At 42.8% G+C, this 20,159-nt stretch overlaps 2 protein-coding genes across 8 annotated transcripts in view; one reads left to right on the top strand and one right to left on the bottom strand.

The window, feature by feature from the left end:
- Positions 1-1,623: 1,623 nt before the first annotated feature.
- Positions 1,624-11,266, bottom strand: tdrd15 (tudor domain containing 15). 3 transcript variants are annotated; one of them, XM_061813182.1, is made up of 5 exons: positions 11,131-11,266; positions 9,954-10,022; positions 2,184-7,166; positions 1,968-2,087; positions 1,624-1,888 (listed from the first exon to the last, which is right to left on the bottom strand). In XM_061813182.1, the coding sequence occupies exons 2-5, from the start codon at positions 9,983-9,985 to the stop codon at positions 1,846-1,848; spliced, it is 5,178 nt and encodes a 1,725-aa protein (XP_061669166.1). In that variant the 5' UTR covers positions 9,986-10,022; positions 11,131-11,266; the 3' UTR covers positions 1,624-1,845. The 3 variants fall into 3 exon arrangements, with proteins under 3 accessions (XP_061669166.1, XP_061669167.1, XP_061669168.1); XM_061813183.1 differs by lacking the exon at positions 11,131-11,266 and adding an exon at positions 10,952-11,097; XM_061813184.1 differs by lacking the exon at positions 9,954-10,022 and having other exon boundaries at positions 11,131-11,260.
- Positions 11,251-20,159, top strand: part of rfx6 (regulatory factor X, 6) — a 23,528-nt gene continuing 14,619 nt past the window's right edge. For 2 of the 5 annotated variants that reach the window (XM_061813188.1, XM_061813185.1), the window contains exons 1-13: positions 11,251-11,368; positions 12,509-12,839; positions 13,223-13,373; positions 13,467-13,590; positions 14,459-14,520; positions 14,621-14,698; positions 14,818-14,845; positions 14,975-15,082; positions 15,806-15,883; positions 15,970-16,083; positions 17,594-17,643; positions 17,889-18,048; positions 19,239-19,383. In XM_061813188.1, the coding sequence (XP_061669172.1) occupies positions 12,671-12,839; positions 13,223-13,373; positions 13,467-13,590; positions 14,459-14,520; positions 14,621-14,698; positions 14,818-14,845; positions 14,975-15,082; positions 15,806-15,883; positions 15,970-16,083; positions 17,594-17,643; positions 17,889-18,048; positions 19,239-19,383 (1,267 nt within the window). In that variant the 5' untranslated portion in view covers positions 11,251-11,368; positions 12,509-12,670. The remainder of the gene's footprint in view (positions 11,369-12,508; positions 12,840-13,222; positions 13,374-13,466; positions 13,591-14,458; positions 14,521-14,620; positions 14,699-14,817; positions 14,846-14,974; positions 15,083-15,805; positions 15,884-15,969; positions 16,084-17,593; positions 17,644-17,888; positions 18,049-19,238; positions 19,384-20,159) is intronic. The other 3 variants (XM_061813190.1, XM_061813189.1, XM_061813187.1) reach the window with 3 other exon arrangements.

The raw sequence follows: 20,159 nt of genomic DNA, 5'->3' as shown, positions 1-20,159 counted from the left end.
AGGACTCGCTAGTCCGGTTTAGCTTAGCTCATTAGCCGTGAACAAAGGGACACGTTTGTGCAGTCAGATCATCGCAAAATATCGCTCAACACAGATCAAGTGTGTCAATCATTCACACTTAGCTATGTTATGCAAGCGAAGAACTGCTAATTCATTTATATGAGACATGTATTGAAAATCAAATATAGGGCTTATCTTCGTGCAAACATATCCTTTCCGGTTGATGGATTCAGTTGATGATGCGGTCTTCCACAAAGTTTGATCCATCGAAGACATTTTTCGTACTGGGTCTTCGGTTTTGGAAAGGGAAAGAATTGAACTCCACCAACTAGCCTTTCAGGATACCTGTCGTCACTATTATAAAGTCTGTGACGACACCTCTTAACCATATCTATTGTTAAAGAACCCAAATACGCGATAAAACGCTAACAAAAGCTATACTGGACCATGCAACGTTGTCTGAGGGAACTGCGGGTCCAAAAAGGGGCGTGGTTTATGCAGATCTCTGGCCTCTGATTGGTCAGCGACGCGGATGACGCAATTTCTACAGAGGGGTCAATTAGAAAGATGGAGGCATGCACTGGAAAGGAGAGGACTGAAGATTAGCCGAAGTGAAACAGAATATATGTGCGTGAATGAGAGGGGTGCAGGTGGAAGACTGAGGCTACAGGGAGAAGAGATAGCGAGGGTGGACGACTTCAAATACTTGGGTTCAACAATACAGAGCAATGGAGAGTGTGGTAAGGAAGTGAAGAAACGGGTCCAAGCAGGTTGGAAAAGCTGGCGGAAGGTGTCTGGTGTTCTATGTGACAGAAGAGTCTCCGCTAGGATGAAGGGCAAAGTTTATAAAACACTGGTGAGGCCGGCCATGATGTACGGACTAGAGACGGTGGACCTGAAGAGGCAACAGGGAGCAGAACTGGAGGTGGCGGAAATGAAGATGTTGAGGTTTTCGCTTGGAGTGAACATGTTGGATAGGATTACAAATGAGCCCATTAGAGGGACAGCCAAAGTCGGATGTTTTGGAGACAAGGTAGGAGAGAGCAGACTTTGATGGTTTGGACATGTTCAGAGGCAAGAGAGTGAGTATATTGGTAGAAGGGGGCTGAGGATGGAGATGCCAAGGAAGAGAGAGCAAGAGGAAGACCAAAGAAAAGGTTGATGGATGTTGTGAGGGAGGACCTGAGGACAGCGGGTCCCAGAGAGGAAGATGCATGAGCCGAAAGGAAAAGAAGACCTTACCAGAAACAAATCAAAATGTCCTTTTTCCCGCAGATCTCCTTGCGACAACGACACACGCGACAGGTGAAACAACAGCTCAAAATTCACAAAATGGGAGATGACGGGCGGTCGCCATTGCGGTTTGAGTCCGCTTTTTACTTCCGATGCCCGCCAAACCACCGAAACCCTTCCTGAAGTAGTCACGTAATGCGGCCGAGCTTCACATGTCGTCATTTCCGGGTGCCATCACTATTTAGGACAATTATACAATTGTTTTTTTTTTCTTTTAAATAAAACAGAGGTTAATATAATATTTAAACTGCTGTAAAAACATTTCCCAAAATATCAATAAAGGATAAATGCGTTTTCAGTCCAACCGCTTCCAATGACTCAATCCAGGTGGCGATTTGAACCCCTTTTTACTTCACATAGTCCAACAAAAAGCAACTTTGAACATTTGACATGAAATGGAAACGTAATGGGGGAAACACCGCTGAACTTTTCAACTAAAATAAAAACCGGTACCTTCACTAAATGACTCCAACAAAGAGTTTACAAAAATGTTTGAAAGCAATACATTCATCAAAGACTTGCAAAGGTTAGGCTGTGCTCTAAAACCCCGCGCTAGCCCTGCGGTCCCGCTCCTGGACTTGCCACCTCAGAATACCTGAGCCACAAGGGAAAAATCAAATAGTCAGTCCAAAATAATGTTCATATGCATTTAAAATGTTTAAGTATTTCCTTACTTTCTTTTGTTCCCAGCTTTGTCAGAACCTTTCATTGAGTCCTCATTGGCTGCTTTGGGTTCCAGGCGGTGTTTGACCTCCATGTTGCCAAGAAGTCGCGGTAGCCTCTTCTTCTGGAACCTGAACACGTTTCACAAAGTCAGCCTTTCTGCTCTGGAGAGGGAAGAGCTTGAGACGGCGGCGGTTTATCTGAGGCCAGTGACGTCGTCCGAATACCTGGCGTATCCGGCGTCCACCAGTTTGTTTGCCACTTGAACGCCGTCCACCATTACGTCCACAGTCCAGTGTGCGCCAGGCAGAACTTCCCAAAAGATCACTTTAAGGGGGCAATCCAAAAGCTTCTGCATGTAAATTGTGGCCTCTTTGTTCCAGTTGCCATCCTCGCCGGCAGGCTTAACCCCCCTTAGGACGCACGAGTACGCAGTTTTGGGGAGTTTGAGCAAATCTTCAGGGATTCTCCTCAGGTCAAAGGAGTCTTGCCTGGAAAAATGTTGACAAAAGCCATAGTCCACGAGGTTGAGGGCCACAGTGGATGACTCCACGTACAGGATTTCGGCACGGGACCACTTGTTGTGGTTTAATCTGTACAAGCAGCTGGCACCGGTCATGAGGGAATACTCGGGAAGTGCTAACTGGGACTCGGAGAGGTCCTTCAACAGGCTAGAGACTTGATTAAAAACAGGTAGCAAGTCCTTCAGAATCAGGCAGAATTTTGACGGAGTCGTTAATGACATACAAAAACCTGAGTACTCTTTGCCAAGAAAGGTGTGAACAAACTCAAGATGGCGACTTGTGTTCCGGGGGCGTTTCTGATTTTGGGTTTCAAAAGGCAGTTGGTCGTTTTGCTCCGGTAACTGAGTGAGGAAGGCAAATGGCGCATTTGCACAGTCCCTCTTTTCCATGACAGACTTTGATTTTTTCTCTGTAATCCTCTTCCATTTTCGTGTGAATTTGAGAGATCTCTTACTTTTGTTTCTGAAGCGTTCAAACGACACCCCGGTCAGGTTTGTGTCCTTGATATTAATCTCAGTGTTTCGTTCTGCATTCTCTGCGACATTCACGGCAGTCTGATCCTGAATATTCGTGTCCAAAGAATGTCCAGGATCCTCTTCAGAGTCGAGTATCTTGATTTCTACTTCCCAGAAGAGTTCAGACTTGTGGACAAAGTGTACCATGAGCGGTTTCCCCATCACTGCGTTGGTGAAAGCAGTGTTATCTTCGTACAGGCTCAAGTCCAGCAGGCAACACTGGATGCTGAATGCTGGCTGAGAAAGAAACTCTTGGCACAACACGTAGAGCTTCTCCTTCTTTACAACTGCAGAGTTGCCATAGTCCAGGAAGTTTACCTTATAGTGGGACCTGCCCTCGTAGGGGAGGATGACCGCGCGCCGGAGACTGGCGTCCTTGTGTCGTGCCAGGACGAGGTCATTGACTCGCAGATAGGAGGCGGTCCTCAAGGAATCTGTGGCTCTCAAGTTGATTTCTTGTAACATTTTCATCAAGGCAGCTTCATCGTCCGAGAGCTGAAGGAAAAAGCTCGTAACGGAGTCAATGTGGGAAACAAAACACATCAAACTGCAACCTTCTTTCTCTTGCCTGGCTGGCAAACATGAGAGCGGAGGGTTCTCCAGAGATTGAGGCGCATTGCTTTTTTCGGTCTGTAGGTTTACTCTGGAGACATGCGGTTCTTCACCAGAGTTCCAAGGACAAGTTTTAGAATTTCTTGTTCTCCCCTTTTTGTGGAACCAGTTTCTCCTGAATTGGTTCTGAGCCATCATATCAAAGTGATTCCCATCTTGATTTGAGTCAGGCCTCGCCCCGGCACGAGTGTGTTCCTTGGCTTTGGAAGAGTAAGACTTCCCAATGGCAAAATACTTATTCCTGGAAAATGTTGACCTTTGGTCATTTTTAGGCGCACAGGTAGAGCTCACGGTAGACTTTGGTCTCTCTGAAATTCCGCCAATGAGCTCCATGGCCTTCTCGTTGATGTTTAGATCACCGTCAAACAGCTGGACGTCAAAAGAACCATCTTGACGCGTGCCAAGGACGATTGCTTTCATCCGCTTGTTGAGAATTGCTCTATCCAGCCATTCCTTCACTTTGATGGCTTGATCGATTCTTGACACAGAAGGCAGGTTGAACTTCAAAGCTTGTATGGGAGTTGATAACAAATCATAGGACTCTCTCGGAATGGGCGCAAGATCCCTTTTCTCGCATATATGAGTGTTTCCGTAATCCACAAAGAAAACTTTAAAATGCAGCGGAGACAGAGTGCTCTGAATCAGGGCCCTGTACCATTCTCCATCCAAGTATTTTGCCAAGCACAGTTTCACCGGAGGATCGCCTGCATTTGCTCTCTGCATTTTCTTCTTTTCCTCTGAAATCTTCACATTAAGGCTTTCGATGGCTTCAGTGTTGCGATGGAGCTGACAGTAAATTTCCCACCCGCTGCTGACATGGGTAACATAGACTTCTTCGTCACGGTCAGGGATTAGGTCAAAGGATGAGTAGACAAACTCCTCGGGAAAGTCCAGTTTCAGTTGTCTTTGCGCCATCACCAGGTTCGTGTAACTCTGCTGCGTTTGGGTGTTGTAGAGCTCCACGATGTTCAACAGCTCATTTTTGTCATTCACTTGTGAAACAACTTTACATCTCAGGTGGCCGCAGCTATCCGTGATAAACTTTTTCAGGTGATTAAGTATCTCTTGAGAGTTTTCATCCGGGTCAGTTTTCTCAAGATGGCAGCATCGGAAAGCTTGGCCTTCTAGTTTGATGAATTCTGGCATTATTCCCTGCAACTGCATGTCATTAACTAGGACACTAACACCATAGTCCACCAACAGCACCTTGATGTGGTTTTTTTGTCTCTCTTGGATCCAGGCCCTGTACCATCTCCCATCCTGGGATGACCTTGCAACACAACACAACTCCTCACGTTTGAGGGGGACCCTGTGCTGGGTATAATACTGCTGAATTTTACACATCAGATTCTCTAATTCTAGACCTTTATCCTTCAGCTGGCACCAAAATTCTGACAAGGACTGGATGCAAGGTAACCGGACTGGGAACTCACAATTAGGTTGGATGTCCAAGGTTTTGAAAGTTGTAGTAAGAGAGGACTGGTTTTCAGATTTGCTGCAGGTTTCATTTCCATTGACATGTGATTCCTGGATTCTTGTATCTGTCTTTATATAGTTCTGGTTTAGCTCCACAGGCTTCATTGGAAGGTATTTCCAGTAGGATGCTTGTTTGGCAGAAACCATGAGCTCACTGATGCTCCAACCATGGTCACTTCCAACCTTGTAGAGATCAATGATGCACTTGTGTTTTGTGATCTGGACGATGTGGACGAGAAGCTCCTTGTTGGAGACCATTTCTCTGAAGAAGGCAGAGTTCAAGCGGGTCCACACATCGTCCAGAGGCATCACATTAACCAGAGCACAACAGAGACCAAATCCAGGAATGCTAGCCAATGTCTCGGGAATCTTCTTGATCAGAGCACAAGGAACACTCTGGACGTTGCCAAAGTCAATGAACAGAACTTCTGAGCCACGATCGAGTTTCTTTGTGACCACTGCCCTGTAGTAGTTCAGGTCTGCCTCATACATCGCACAGCACAGCGCTCCAGGCTCAGGGTTCAACAAAATATCATCTTCGAGCGTCACGCTAGCAAAGTGAGCTGACAGTTTGTTCATCATCTCCTGGAACTCATCGTTTCGTTCTTGAGTTCGGATCCAAAAGTTGTTTGGGTTGTGTGCGTGTTCGAGGTAGCCCTCAAACACAGAGTTCTCATGCAGCTGCTCCTCTTTCAGTGTTTTAACCAGCTCTCGACACACGATGGTCTGGAAGAACAGGGGAGCACTATTGAGGGTGGTCAGAGGGAGGTCTGCAGTTGAACATAACTCATCGTTTATCTGAGGAGGCGACTGTCCTGTAACTTCTCCAGTGTATTTACTCTGAACACTGACTACCGAGATAGAATAGAGGTGCTGCTCTTCATCAAAACTATCAATCTGCACATCTAAGACCCCCCCGAGCAAGCCGAGCTTGAGGAAATTCAACTGGTTACTCATGATCTGCTCATTCTGAGCCTTCAGAGAAGAAAGCGAGCACGGGAATGCCATTATGGGTCTTAAGTAAAAATCGGATGGCAAATTGCGGACGTCGTCAATTTTGACTAATTCAGTGAATCCAAAATCCAAAAACAAGACTTGCACATAGGAACTGCCCAGGATTAACTGCACAAAGCCTCTGTACCAGTCCCCATTTTTGGCTTTTACTGAGCAGAAAAGACCCACATTATCTTGAGTGTTCTGTTGATGAAATTTGGTTCGACCTTCACTGACAGCCAACTTCTTGGACATGACCAAAAGCTCAGACTCCTTCCTCACCATTTGACAGTAAAAGAGGCCCGAGTGGATAGCGGCTGTCACCCGGACTTTAGCACGGGTGCCAGACCTCATTCTGGGCCAGCAAAAAGGCACGACTTGCTCATAGACCTTCAGTCTCCCTGACTTGTATGGGTACTCGGGTCTGCTCTGCGTGTCAACAAACACGCCAGGAACGGGATCCGTATTTTGTCTGAGGGGTATCTCTGTGAGCAACTGCACCAACAGTAGAAAACTGTCATTGTCGATATGCTTTGCAAAGCCGTGCCTGACCAGCTCGTTGTTAATGTCAGGAACTTCCAGCAGGAGAACTTTGTGAGGCAGGAGGGCCTGGATGGAGCCCTTGATGTTCTTTCTGATCAGGCTCGAGAGGAAGTCTACCACGCTGGAGGAATCATGAGAGCCGCTAAGCACTATCACGTTAGCGAGGAAGCCACAAACAATCTTTGGGGGTAGCGTGAACAGATCATTGGAGCACAAAGCTATATGAGTCTCATCTACGCTCAAGATGCTGCCATAGTCGATGAGGAACACATCCAGCACTCCATCTTTGTGGTTTTGGACCCTTCCTCTGTACCAGTGAGCTGCGCTTACGTCTTTGACGAGGCAAAACTCACCGATATTCACCTCGCCTTTCGTCTTGAGTGTGTTCTGGATTTCGTGCTGCAAAATGAGGTAGTCCAGTTCACATATGGTAAGGTGCTGTCCCTGGAACTGAATCAGGGTTGCTTCGGGATTCCAGTCTAAGTGCAATAGCTTGAGGTCCATTGTCCAGTTGGGATACTGTCCCAATGAATCTGAATCCTGTGACCTAGACAGAAACAATGATTTATTTATTTACATGTGTACTCTTACATAGAGTCCTACTCACCATGATTGTCGCCTTCATTTTTTGTTACATAATCTGTATAATATCTTATAAAACTGTAATATACACTAAGTAACAGAAACATATCAAACATATCATAATGATTTGTCTTCTTTAAAATTGGAAGTAATTGCCACCCACCTCGGGTGGCGGGAGTGCTGGAGCGAGCCCACTCTGGGTGGGAGGCGGGTCAAACTCTGACCTGCTCGCCAGCCAATCGGAGGGCACATGCAAACAACTATTCGCACTTCCATTCACCCCTGCAGCTAATTCAGAATTTTTTTTAAAGTGCGATAACTTGTGGACCTTATTTATTTACAATTTTGAATTGAAGTTAAAAAAAAAAGGTTATCGAGAGTCCATTAATTTGACCCTTCTTGCACCTCGACAGTACTCGCAGCCATCTTTATGAAAAAAAAAAACAAAAAAAAACATACTAATGCAGATTACTCAGTCACCTAGAGGAGTTGAACATGCTTCCTCGTTTTTGTATTTACGGTCGCTTTCCACCATCTGCGATTGGCCAAGTCAACCGCATCCAAAAGAGGCACAATTAATTCATCATGACTTAACATTATTTAATCATGCTATAGAGCTCGTGCATGTGACGCCACCATTTTCATGGCGCCGTATTGCCGGTCAAAAAGAGCTGCTCCACAGTGTGGGGGACATTGAATCGGAACAGAGTATTCACAATGCCCGAGACTTGTTTGCTGTTGGTTGTTACAACAGACAAGACAGATATTCAAAAAGGTCATTCTATGGACTACCAGCTGAAAAGACCAGAAAATATCGATGGATTTCGACAATTACACAAGATGGATGGTGGCCACGAGTGTGTAGCGATCACTTCATTTTAGGTACAAATTATTCTTCTCAATCTCAAATTACTCAAAAGTATTTATAATGCCAAAATGGCTCATTTGAGAACAATGCGTTTAAAAAAAAAAAAGACAGGGAGTCGTCTCCAACGTACACAGAAGCGTGTTGCGGCCAAACATTGGTAAACCGCTCCCCGACACTTTTTTTTTTTTTTAAATATGCATTGTTCTCAAATGAGTCCAATGCGTATTTAAAAAAAAAAAAAGAAAATAATCCGTCGGTCACACAGAGGTTTATGTAGGTTAACGTGTGGCCGCAACACGCTTCCGCGTTCACAAGCCCACAACCTGTCGTCTTTTTTTCCCCAGTCTAGTTAATGAATGCGAGTTTGTGTAAAACTTTGTATTGAAAAAAATCTGAGTGGCTCCATCAATATGTGGAATTTACTCTTGATTGAGGACAGATCCAGCAGCGAAGTATTTGTATGCGTCCAGACTTTTCTACGCTTTCAAACTCTTCCATGTAAATCTCGATGATTTACTCACTAGGTCCGTGTGTAGATCCAGTTGTCCAAGACAAGCGGAAGCGGATTAACAGTCCACTTTCTTATTGGCAAAAACTCCGACTTCGGCATTAAATATGGGTCCTCTATGGCAAGTCTCTCTCATTTTTCCACGTGCCTTCATTTATTATCACCTACTAAATGTTTAACAGTATCGGACAAAACTCTGGGACAGTGGTTCCCAAAGTCAACCTGGGCCCGCACCCCCAGTGAGTCGTTCAAAAAGCTCCCAGACCCTCAACCAAACGCAGCGCAAACCACAATCAAAGTCAAGTCCACTCCCGCCTCTTGTGCCATGCGTCTTCTCTCTCCTTTCTCTCTCTCTCTCTCTCTCTCTCTCTCTCTCTCTCTCTCTCTCTCTCTCTCTCTCTCCGCACTGTCGGGCTGGGCGTGGCGCTGCCTGAATCACTCATCTGGGCTGGGCTCAAAATAGGATAGATAGCATGTGAGACATAGCAAGACAGAAGAAAAAAACATTTTTTGGGGTTCTTTTCTTCAGAAAAATATTTTATTATTACTCTGTCTCAGACATTGTTTTGCGGACCCCCTGGGGGTTCGTGGACCCCACTTTGGGAACCACTGCTCTGGGAGATGGATTTTTGTCTCGTCTCTGACTGACTTTGCATTGAACAATGCTTTGCTTGATCGACAATATGGCCAGTCACGTGATTTCGGTGACATAGGTGCATGTTTTTAGCATGTACTATGTAAAGTGATATTTTCATCACACTACAAAAATCTCAAGTTTTTTTTTCCTTCAGTGGTTGGAATATACAGCAATGTCATTATTTATTTTTGGGGGGTATGTTAAAAATGTTTTTAAAGATCTTTAGATCAAATTAGACTATATAAGCAGTGGTTCCCAACCACCAGGCCCTGGACCGGTACATAGGCCATTTTGTACCAGGCAGCAAAAAATGAATCATGAAAGATTAAATTTTTTTTTTTCTTCCTGGTGTCTTATTTTGAAAGACAAGCCTCGCCTCATTTAGGTTGACTCTTTATCACAAACAGAAAGTCTCATCTGAATTGAATATACAGGCTCCAGCACTCCCGTCACCCTGGTGAGGATAAGCGGCTCAGAAAATGGATGGATGGATTTTCTGACAAGGTTTTCTGAAACGAACAAGGAATACCTTCAACCGAACAATTACAAAAAAACAGATTTTGGTGGTGCACAAATAAATCTACACACCCAAAATCAGGCTCTTTATGGACTTAATAGCAAGAGCACCACTGTTCATTATTTTGGTTATGAACAATAAAACTTCCCTTTTTTTCACCGGGATAAGTAGCATATTTATCTTGCAATACAAATGACGTACATTTGTGACTCATTTACTTACCTGTAACCTCGAGTGTTCCTCACTGAAAGCATGCCGGATATGCACAAACGCTCATATGTTGAATACAGACTATTAAAAAAAATGAAAAAAAATATTTCATTACAATTCTTGTCTTTAAAATCAGCAGTAATTTACGTGGATGCTACGCTGCAGACAGTTGACCACTGGCAAGGTCAACAGTCAGCGGAATGTTGTCGGGTTCATTCACAGAACAATCGAGGGTAAAAAAAAATAAATAAAAATGAAACGCGTAATAGTTTAACCTGATGTGAAACAAAAATATTCTACGCATTTGAACAAATGAAACCCGAAGCAATTGGATAAACTCATTTTTTTCCCCCACAATGGCAACGATCAATGTAGGCCCAACTAGTAGTTATGTTACAAAAAAATTCTAACTATGCTATCATTGGAAAGAGCTTTGAAAACCATTTAAAATATTGCTTAAATGATCTCAATAGCTCAAATAACATAAAGGTTATGACCATTTAAAGATTGGAAATATGGGCTAATTATGGTATTGGTAAACGATAAACGCAAAAAGTTGGGACCTTCCTGGTTAATTAGGATCTTCAAAATGTAACTTTTTTGTTTCTGAACGGATTTTCATGAAATTTCAGTGATGATAGCCTGACTAAAGCATTACCATTTATTTTCATATAATTGCACACAAAGAAACAAATCCGGTAATTTTACCAATTTTGCTATGCGACCAACATTTTGAGTGTGTTAAAAAAACAGTGTGAGCGGTCATATCACCTTCATATTTCATGTGTGCATGGATAAGTACATATAAAACATAAATTAGGTACTTTAGGAACTGACAGGTTTGAGGTTTTAAACGAAGAAAACTTTTGAATAAATAGTACTACAACTTCTTTATCAATTTTAAAAATACAAAATGGAGATTGTAGAAAGAAACGTGGACTACATAATCGGCTTCCGTGTGTTTTAGTTCAATAATAAACAAGGCTTGTACACACAAAATAGTGACGCACATCGTACTCAACCGCCGCGTTGTCGCGTACCTACAAGTTTAACTGGTTAGCCGCACATGCTATCTCGCATTTAAGCTAACATACAAAATAACCCCACCGCCACTGGACGTTCATTTTCATAAAATTCTCTTTAACTGCTGAACATAAGAGAAGCGAGTGCTGTAGATATTTTTCCCGACCTTTTTGTTGTGCTCGTCGACGTCAGCAGCTACGAACATCCCCGAGCTAAAGTTTATTTTTCTTCACCTGGTCGTTATGAATAAACGAGCGCCGCCATCTTCGACGCAGCCGCCGATTGGTCGGCGGGTCGCTGCGGTTGTGATTTCGGACCAATCGGGTGTCAGCCTGCGGGTTGTTTCGGTTTCCGGGCGCGAATAGCACCACGAGTGATCCCGGGAAGCCACCCGCTGAGAAAAGGTAACTAGGTGCTCGTTCCAAATACTTTATTTTTCACTTTTTGTATGAAATAAAGAAAAATGGGTTTGTTATGGTTAGATTTAGTGCTCCGGTTGGGTTTTGTGCGCTTTGAAATGAGTAAAGGTTAGAATTACGGTTAGTTGGAGTCATATTGTCATCCCTCACTTATATCAAATATTGTATGGTACTACCAGAAGTATGTAATACTGTACTTGGTTGGCTGTAGCACATTCGGTCACTATATCTTCGAAATATGTCATTTTTAATTGAATAAAGACCAAACGCTCACTTTTGATACATTGCAGTCATTGAACTAGTTTTTAAATCACTCACTGCTAAGCCTCCATTTGATTAATACCCATCAATGGCAGTGAAGTAAATTATTACTACTGCCATGGGTAGATACAGATACAGTACTTGCTATTAGATTGAGTAATTTACCCACAAAGTAACAAAATACCAAAAGTGGGAAAGCAATACTGTAATCAATAACATCCATAGTATTCAACTTGAAAGGCATAAGATGAAGTATTAGTAAGAAGTTATGTTTACTGTGTTGCAATGTCAATTCTATTTTGATCCCAAAGAGGACTGCATTTTATTTTAATGCAAAATTGCCCTCCTTGTTCTGCAGACTTACCCAATGCAAGTTTCATGAACCATCAAAAGTAATAATCCACAGATGCATTAATACCATAAAAAAGTCACCCTGACATTTACGCAACTGCATATTTTTGTGTCACGTGCAAACAAAAATATACAGAAGCCTGTTAATTGAATCCGAATATGTATTTGCACTGACACCCACAACATCATTGCCCTCTGACCTTTAAAGCCATTGACAGACCAAGGAGTCTATGCCGCTTGTTATGACGGTGTAAAACGATGATTTCCGAATAATTATAAATAAGGTGTGTACATTGTTGTTGTTGTTTTTAGTTTGTTTTTGTGAGTGAGGAAGCAGCAGACTGAAAGGTTGAGGTTTTGTGGGTGTCTTGGTTGGTAGTTCACGGATGGACAGATGGATGAGGCTCCCCCCCTCCCTTCCTCCACCCCCCCCTCCTGCCTGTTAATGATTAAGAAGATCTTCTGTAAATATGATGGTCGCGTGTACCCAACCTGCTCCCTCACCTTTCACAGCACAGCGCAGCAGGGCAACCCCTCGTCCTCCTTCCTCGTCGTGACAAAAGATGCACCAGTTCCTCCTCCTCTGGTTCAGGACCCGTTCAGGACAAATGAGCAGCTTCTCCTGATTCTTCTACTTTTTTATTTTTTTATAATTTTTTTTTTTTTTTTCCCCAAATGTCCCCGGTGCACAGAGGGACCGTGGCCATGAAACGCAGCCGTGAGATTTCGGCCGCCGGCAGATTTTCTCCCCGCCGTGCTTTCTCCAAAACTTTATGCGGCTCACCTGATGACACGACCTCCGATGGATGCTTTCACCGGGGGGATGATTCTCCCATCAAGTCAGGTAAAAATGAAAAAAAAAAAATAAAATGAAATAATATCCATTGATCCATTTCCTTAGCCGCTTATCCTCACGAGGGTCGCGGGGCGTGCTGGAGACTATCCCAGCCGTCAACAGGGAGAAGGCGGGGTACACCCTGAAGTGGTTGTCAGCCAGTCTGAAATAATAAATTTAATAAATTAAATAATAATAAAGAGATTATGAGATTTGATTGTGTGTAAAATAAAAATAAATTAATTGCTTGCCAGACAAAATAATGAACTCTTTCCACTCGCCGGGTGAGCTAAAATATGATTCAAGATTTCAATTGTTTATTGTTAAAGGAAAATGCTCATAATCATCATTCATAATCTGGGTATGGATGTGTTCATATTGTGTATCGTTAGAGGCGGAGGACAGTAACGAAATGGCTTCGTCAGACGAAGACCGGGATCCGGATCAGGACCCGAGTGCCATCGCGAGCCTGGCCTCCCCCAAAAAAAGCCTAAACAAAATGAACAAGGAAAAGAAGAAGCTCACGGAGCTCACGCTGCAGTGGTGAGCACTTTTATATTAGAAATATTGATCATTTTGATTTTGGAGGCATTGATTGCTATGGTGAACCTTGACCCCTCCACCACCCCCTACCAGGCTGGAGGAGAACTACATTGTGTGTGAGGGAGTGTGCCTTCCCCGCTGCATCCTCTACGCTCACTACCTGGACTTCTGTAGGAAAATTAAATTGGAGCCCGCCTGTGCTGCCACTTTTGGAAAAGTACGTTTTTTATTATTTATTCTTTAATTTACTTGGAACCCATCCTATTTTCACCACAACTCGCCCCTCGTTGGGTTGAGCCAGAGCTTATAGCGGCTAAGTATTGGAGCGGTACACCCTGGATGGGTCACCAGTCAATAGCCGAAAATGACTGCTTGATACCAAAACGATCACCTTGCTGTTGAATTATGGTCATTAAGAAATTTTTTTGTGTGCATTCTGTCATGATAGACATGTTCACCTAATTTCATCTGTTTCAGTAAAAGTGGTGTCCGGTGCATTTAATTATTTTTTTTTGCGGCAAGTGTCCTTTTGTGTGTCTCCTTTCCACCTAATTTCATATGGATTGGTGAAATTGGCAGCGAGGGCTGATTTATTATTTTTTTCTGAAACTGCTATTACTGATTCAGTTTTATATCTTGGTCATGGATACATTTAAAACACTACATATATATATACATATTTTTTTACCAGCATACAAACAGTTAACAAATATTAGTAATAGTTAGTGACAAAAAAAAAATAACAAACCACTAGGGGACTGAACATCAGTCTCGATTTGTGAAAAAAATTGGCCGTATTTGGACTTACAAGACTTATATTGGACAGCGACAATAAAACCATTATTCACTCTTCTACAGGAAACATTATTAACATTATTATTATTAACGGTGATAAAAAGAATAACAGCAACAAAGTAAACACATTGTAAATGTAAAATAAAGTAAAACTACTCACCCTTTGTGTACACTGGGCAAGCCATTTCATATTTGAGCTATATTGCCACTCAGTGGCGTTGCTGGGATTATTAGCATTGTATTTTTGCTTCCATGATGTCATCCAATTGTGTTTTATTTGAACCAATCAGACGATCCGACAGAAATTCCCTCTCCTCACCACTCGGCGACTGGGGACCAGGGGCCATTCCAAGTAGGAGCCACTTTTAAACCTTCATATTTCTCATTGATAATCATAATTGAAAAAATACTAATAATTATTTTTAGTTACTGATACTGGTATTACATCACAGGTATCACTACTACGGCATCGGTATCAAAGAGAGCAGCGCTTATTATCACTCTGTCTACTCTGGGAAAGGTTTGACCAGGTACTTGACTCAGTACTGAAATATTCCACACTCACTCACCGAAGCAGTTCCATTTTATGTGAGTCATAATTTTAACATCAACCTTTACAATTCCTGCCGTGATGATTTTCCTTTGACAGATTTTCTGGGAGTAAAATGAAGAATGAGGTAATATCTTCTCAGCTCTTCTTACTAAAACAATACTAAAGTGATATCTTTTATGGAGTGCGCACATTTAAGATTCCTCACTTGTCGTCGTCATTAATACGCCGGTGAATGTTGCCGATGTGTGCGAAGGGAGGCTTCACCAGGAAATACTCGCTCAGCTCCAAAACGGGAACGCTGCTTCCGGAATTTCCCAGTGCTCAGCACCTCCTTCTGCAGGGAAACATCTCCAGGGAAAAGGTCAGTAGTAAAAAAAAAAAAAAAAAAGAAAAGAAAAAAATTATAATAATAAGAAAAAAAAACAGACGTGGGTCATAAAATAATAATAATAATAAGAGGTATAGGATAATGATTCTGAAGGTTTGATCACTGTGGGCAAAAACATAATCGCTGTTATCACCGTATTGGAAAATTCATTATTTGTTGGGTAAAAAACTTTTTACAATTGAATGTACATGGCTAATTATTAATAAAACTATTGCTAAATAAAATCCAGATGTCATCTAAAAGTAAAATGAGTAATTTCACAGAAAATGAGAAGCTAATTCTCTGCTGGAATCAAATTTAGCTATGTTAGTTACCTAGTTAGCTGTCATCTGTGATGCTAGCTAGCTGTCATTCGCTGATTATCTATATTTATGTCCTGAATGAAAATGTTCTCACAGTAACTCCGAGTACCCTGTACCAAATTGCTGGTGTGTTTTTAACATACTTGGCCAGGAAAAGATCATTCTGATTGTGTCACGGTGGCAAGTCCATCACATTTGTTTCACCATACAATCATTTCAAGATGGCGTTATCGTAAAATATTAACGCAACCTTTAATTTGTCAGAGAGTGACAGGTGGTGCTCTCGTAAATGTGATACTAAAAAAAACATTCCTAAAATGGAAAATTAGCGATTGACCTTTGAACAGCGCTACTTGATAGCATTCACAATTATAATAATTGTGTCTTTTTGAAGGTGGACACGCTGATCGTGATGTACAAAACACACTGCCAGTGCATCCTGGACAACGCCATCAATGTCAACTTTGACGAGGTGAGGCCCCGGACCACCCTCACCTCCGCGCAACAGCCCACCAAATGGTCGCGCACCAGTGACGGGTGTTCTTTGGATTCTTCCAGATCCAGAACTTCCTGCTGCACTTCTGGCAGGGCATGCCAGACCACCTGCTGCCCCTTCTGGACAACCCGCTGCTGGTGGACATCTTGTGCGTTTGCGACTCCATTTTGTACAAGGTAAGCCACCACCGGCTACACTACTGCAGTCATTCCCAAGCAAGGTGGGATGGGCAGAACATCCAAACTCATACCTGTCAACTTTTCAGAGCGCCAACCTGTATAAGTAAGTTTCTTTCGGCTCGTCCCTTTCGGGGTCGCCACAGCGTGTCATCTCAGATGAACGCACATATATGTTTGGCACAATTTTTACGCTGGATGCCCTTCCTGACGCAACCCTTCTCAGGGAATGGATACGAACCCACAACCCCTGGTTTACCAAACCAGTGCTCTAACCACTGAGCTACGGGGCCTCCTGTATAGACTACCAAAAAAAATCCTTATAACAAACCGAAGCAAATTATACGTCAAAATAATGGAGGGAAAAACCACAAAGTTTTTCAATGATTTTTATTGTAGATCTCCATAATGAAAATATCTGAAGTTAATGTCTAATTCTACTCAGTAGAACGACAAAAAAAGATGTCTATTTATCAGCCAGGCTACAATACCGCTGATATTTGTATGAGAGATTCACCAAAGAGAATCAGTGATGGGGAAAGAAAAATGTTTTGAATGATTACATATCTACTGAATGCCGGCGATCAATTCCTTATTTTTAGTGGATGAGGAAGGAGCTGATCTGTATGATAAGGCGAACAATAAGCTATAGATGAACTCACTGACATTAGTTATTGTTACTATGATGCCATTCTCAATCTTAGTAAATGGAACGTCTATCTTAACATAGATATGAGTCCCTTGGTGAAAACACAGCATTCAATTATATTATTGTCAGCTGTCATAAAAACACGACCATGAGCTAGAATGTTAGCAAGAGAGTTACAATGTCAGCTACAAGAATCCCATGTATTTGTAATGAGGCCCAGGCGGCTAACTAGGAAGCATGCATGCTACATTAGCTACGAGCTAAGTCAAATTAATTTGAGCCACAAATGATCAAAGTCAAGATAAAAAAATGGCACTCATTTTTTGTTGCAGCCAAGTAATATCCCCGTATAGCTCCTATCTCGATAGCTCAGCGTCACCAATAGCGTATCGTTAACGATTTGATCGATTGTGACAGGTAGCCGAGAGGCAGCCTCCACGTTTCCCGTGGTGAGGTGTCCGACTCGGCGGTGCTCGATCCAGTCCGAGGATTTACTGGAAAGTTAACGGAAATGAAAAGTATTTTGCTAATCTAAATCAACATTTGCCGCTGCGCTTAACATCATGCCTGCTGCGGCAAAAATCTTCGATGAAGGCTACGTTTGGAAGTCCCGAAGGTTTGGGTTTTCCCCACAATAGAGTAGACTAGCACCATTCTGGGCAAAAGCAAACGCAAATTTTCAGAATCCGTATGATTTGTGATATACGGCCGTATACGTAAGATTCACCACAAAAACCGTATGAACTACGGCTAAACCGTAGGAGTTGACAGGTATGCAAACTCCACACAGGGTGGTCCGAGTACAGATTAAAATCTCAAAACTCAGACCTGCTAACTGCCTTTATTTTCACATGTGTTCAGGTTTTGACTGACGTTCTTATTCCCGCCACGATGCAAGAGATGCCTGAAAGGTTCGCTTCTTCTTCTTTACTGTAACAACGTATTATTATTTGGATTTAATGACCATCGTTTAAAGACTCAAGTTGTTATCTACGTGGAACAGACACTTGATTTAAGTACCATCTCAAAATATCTAGCTGTAGTACAATGTTGTCTTTACATTACAGTGAGAGACTTTATACACACATTTGTATATATCTATCCATGTATATGTATGTTGAGAAATAATAATTATGCTGTGTTAAACATCTGTTAGCCTGCTAGCAGATATCTGCAGCTTTGCCAAGCACTGGGAGCTGTGGCTGGCCTCTTCCCTGGACAATCTCCCACAATGCCTTGTGGCCAAGAAGCTGCCCATCGCCCGTCGCTTCGTGTCTTCCCTCAAGCGGCAGACGTCCTTCTTGCACCTGGCGCAGGTACCCTGGCATCCATTTACTGTCACAGGCGTATTCAGGACTTCCTCGCTATATCGCAGTTTGTTTCAAAGGACATTACGATGCAGTTACGTACTTGTCCGCCGTCTTTGTTGCAGTTAGCTTCATATGGTAAATGATTTAAATTTGCAGCAATTACTCACAGGTCATTTGGGATTGGGGAACGAAATAATGTGTACTGTATGCGCAAGGCATGCATTTGGTAAGTCATCAAATTGCTCGTATCGCCTGCTCATGCCATGCCCGCAATGGCTGCCGTTGACGTCACTCTCAAGCAGGCCATTCCAGTACTCTTGTGATTGCGTTGCCCGTGCGGATGATAACCTCAAGGGGACAAGCAAAATACCTGCACCTCTCTGAAGTGCAGTTTCACTAATTCGCATTGAATTGCGTGTAACGTATGAACCTCCTAAATTTATATCATAATGTTATAAATGATTGATCACTACTTCGGGGATTTCATTTACAGTCAGTATTTTGTGGAATGTAGCACCCGCTGTAAATGAGGGTTTACTGCCGTCATAAACAGAGTTAGCTGGGATAGGCTTTAGCACTCCTGAGACCCTTGTGAGGATAAGCTTTTTGGAAAACAGGGCAGGTCGGCCTGGACCTGCCATACATTAGCCTCAGTCATATTGTATGAGAGAAGGTACTAGCCTAGTCCTCAGGGAAGGTTAGTTAGGTTTCAAGTGCCAAGGAGAGAAGTTCCTAGTCACAAGAAAATGGTCAATTCCCAAGTGGATTTTCTAGTCACAAGTGAAGGTTCTAGTTCTAAAAAAAAGATTCTAGTCCCAATAAATCGTTTTCATCACAAGGGAGAGTACCTATAGAATCCAAACAGAAGGTTCAAGTACCAAGTGACAGTACTAGTCACAGCACAATTGTTTGGTGACTAAAAGGATTTTAGTCTTGAGAAAAGTTACTAGTCACAAAAGAATGGTTTCGTCTTAAGTGAAGGTTCCTGTCCCAAGAGATGAGTCTTGTCTCGGCGTTAGGCTCTAGTCTCAAGAGAAGATTTGAGTCCTGAGATAAAGTACTCGTCCCGAGTAGCAGACTTATTACAGACCCAGTAGACTCCATCGAATATGGCGGACATGTCGGCATGTCGCAGCGACGTGCTAGTGCGCTTCACGGGACGTCCATCTATAAATGTGACCACGTCACCTCTGCAGATCGCCCGTCCGGCGCTGTTCGACCAAAGCGTCGTGAGCAACATGGTGACAGATATGGACAACGTGGACCTGAATAGCATCAGCCTCCATTCGCTGCTCAGCATCAACGCCAACGCCGACCAATTACGCGACGCGTACTCCGACTGTGAGTTTGACCGATTACTTCCCCTGGGCAGCGCCTCTTGAATATTACTCCACCGAGGAGAGTGTGGGCAATTATCAAGCGATTATGCGTATACACTACAATAAAGCCTCCGCTTTCGAACGTCCACATTTTCGAACGAAAATTTGTAGATTTTTTTGCTTCTGTTTTCGAACGGAAGTCGGTAGGCGAACGCCCCCAAATGACATAAGGCGGGCGGCGCAACCAGCACACTTTAGTTATTCTGTAAAACGCAGCCTTTGTACAAAGCCGTGTCCCGGTAGTTTTTTCTTCTCATCGAGGACTACCGTATTAACCTCCAATCATGGCTCCAAAGAATGCAAGTTGCTCGTTTAAAGTTATTCTGGACTTTTGTTAAAAAAAGTTTACAAGGCTGGTGGCCGAGTCGCTACAGATACGGCAATGCACTCCCAGCCTAGCCTATTCTACTACTGAAGCATACATTTTAAGCAAAAATAATTATATTTCTTAAATGATTTTATTATATAAAGTATTTCAACTATACATGTATTTCTACTATGCAGTTTATGATCAGGAAAAGCTAAAAAAATGCTTTAAAAGCCTGATTTTTTTAGGGTTGGAACGCATTATTTCTTTTTCCACTCATTGTAATGGGAAACACCAATTCGGTTTTCGAACAATTCACTTTTGGAACCGTTTTCTGAAGCGGATTGTGGTCAAGAACCGAGGCATCACTGTACTTCCTTTATCTTTATATCAAGTTTTCAATATGACTTCCCACAAGAAAGTTATACTTC

The sequence above is a fragment of the Syngnathoides biaculeatus genome, chromosome 23, assembly GCF_019802595.1.
Source record: "Syngnathoides biaculeatus isolate LvHL_M chromosome 23, ASM1980259v1, whole genome shotgun sequence".
In the NCBI taxonomy this organism is placed as follows: Eukaryota; Metazoa; Chordata; class Actinopteri; order Syngnathiformes; family Syngnathidae; genus Syngnathoides; species Syngnathoides biaculeatus.
Note: the sequence above shows the minus strand (reverse complement) of the source record. Positions and strands in the feature narration are given on the sequence as shown.

Excerpts from the sequence above, each read along its gene's own strand:
- tdrd15 (XM_061813182.1), bottom strand. The coding sequence starts at position 9,985 with ATGCTTTCAGTGAGGAACACTCGAGGTTACAG. Across the intron at positions 2,088-2,183 it reads GTGGACGCCGGATACGCCAG|GTTCCAGAAGAAGAGGCTAC; the intron begins GTATTCGGACGA and ends AAACGTGTTCAG. Across the intron at positions 1,889-1,967 it reads AAAGCTGGGAACAAAAGAAA|GTATTCTGAGGTGGCAAGTC; the intron begins GTAAGGAAATAC and ends CTTGTGGCTCAG.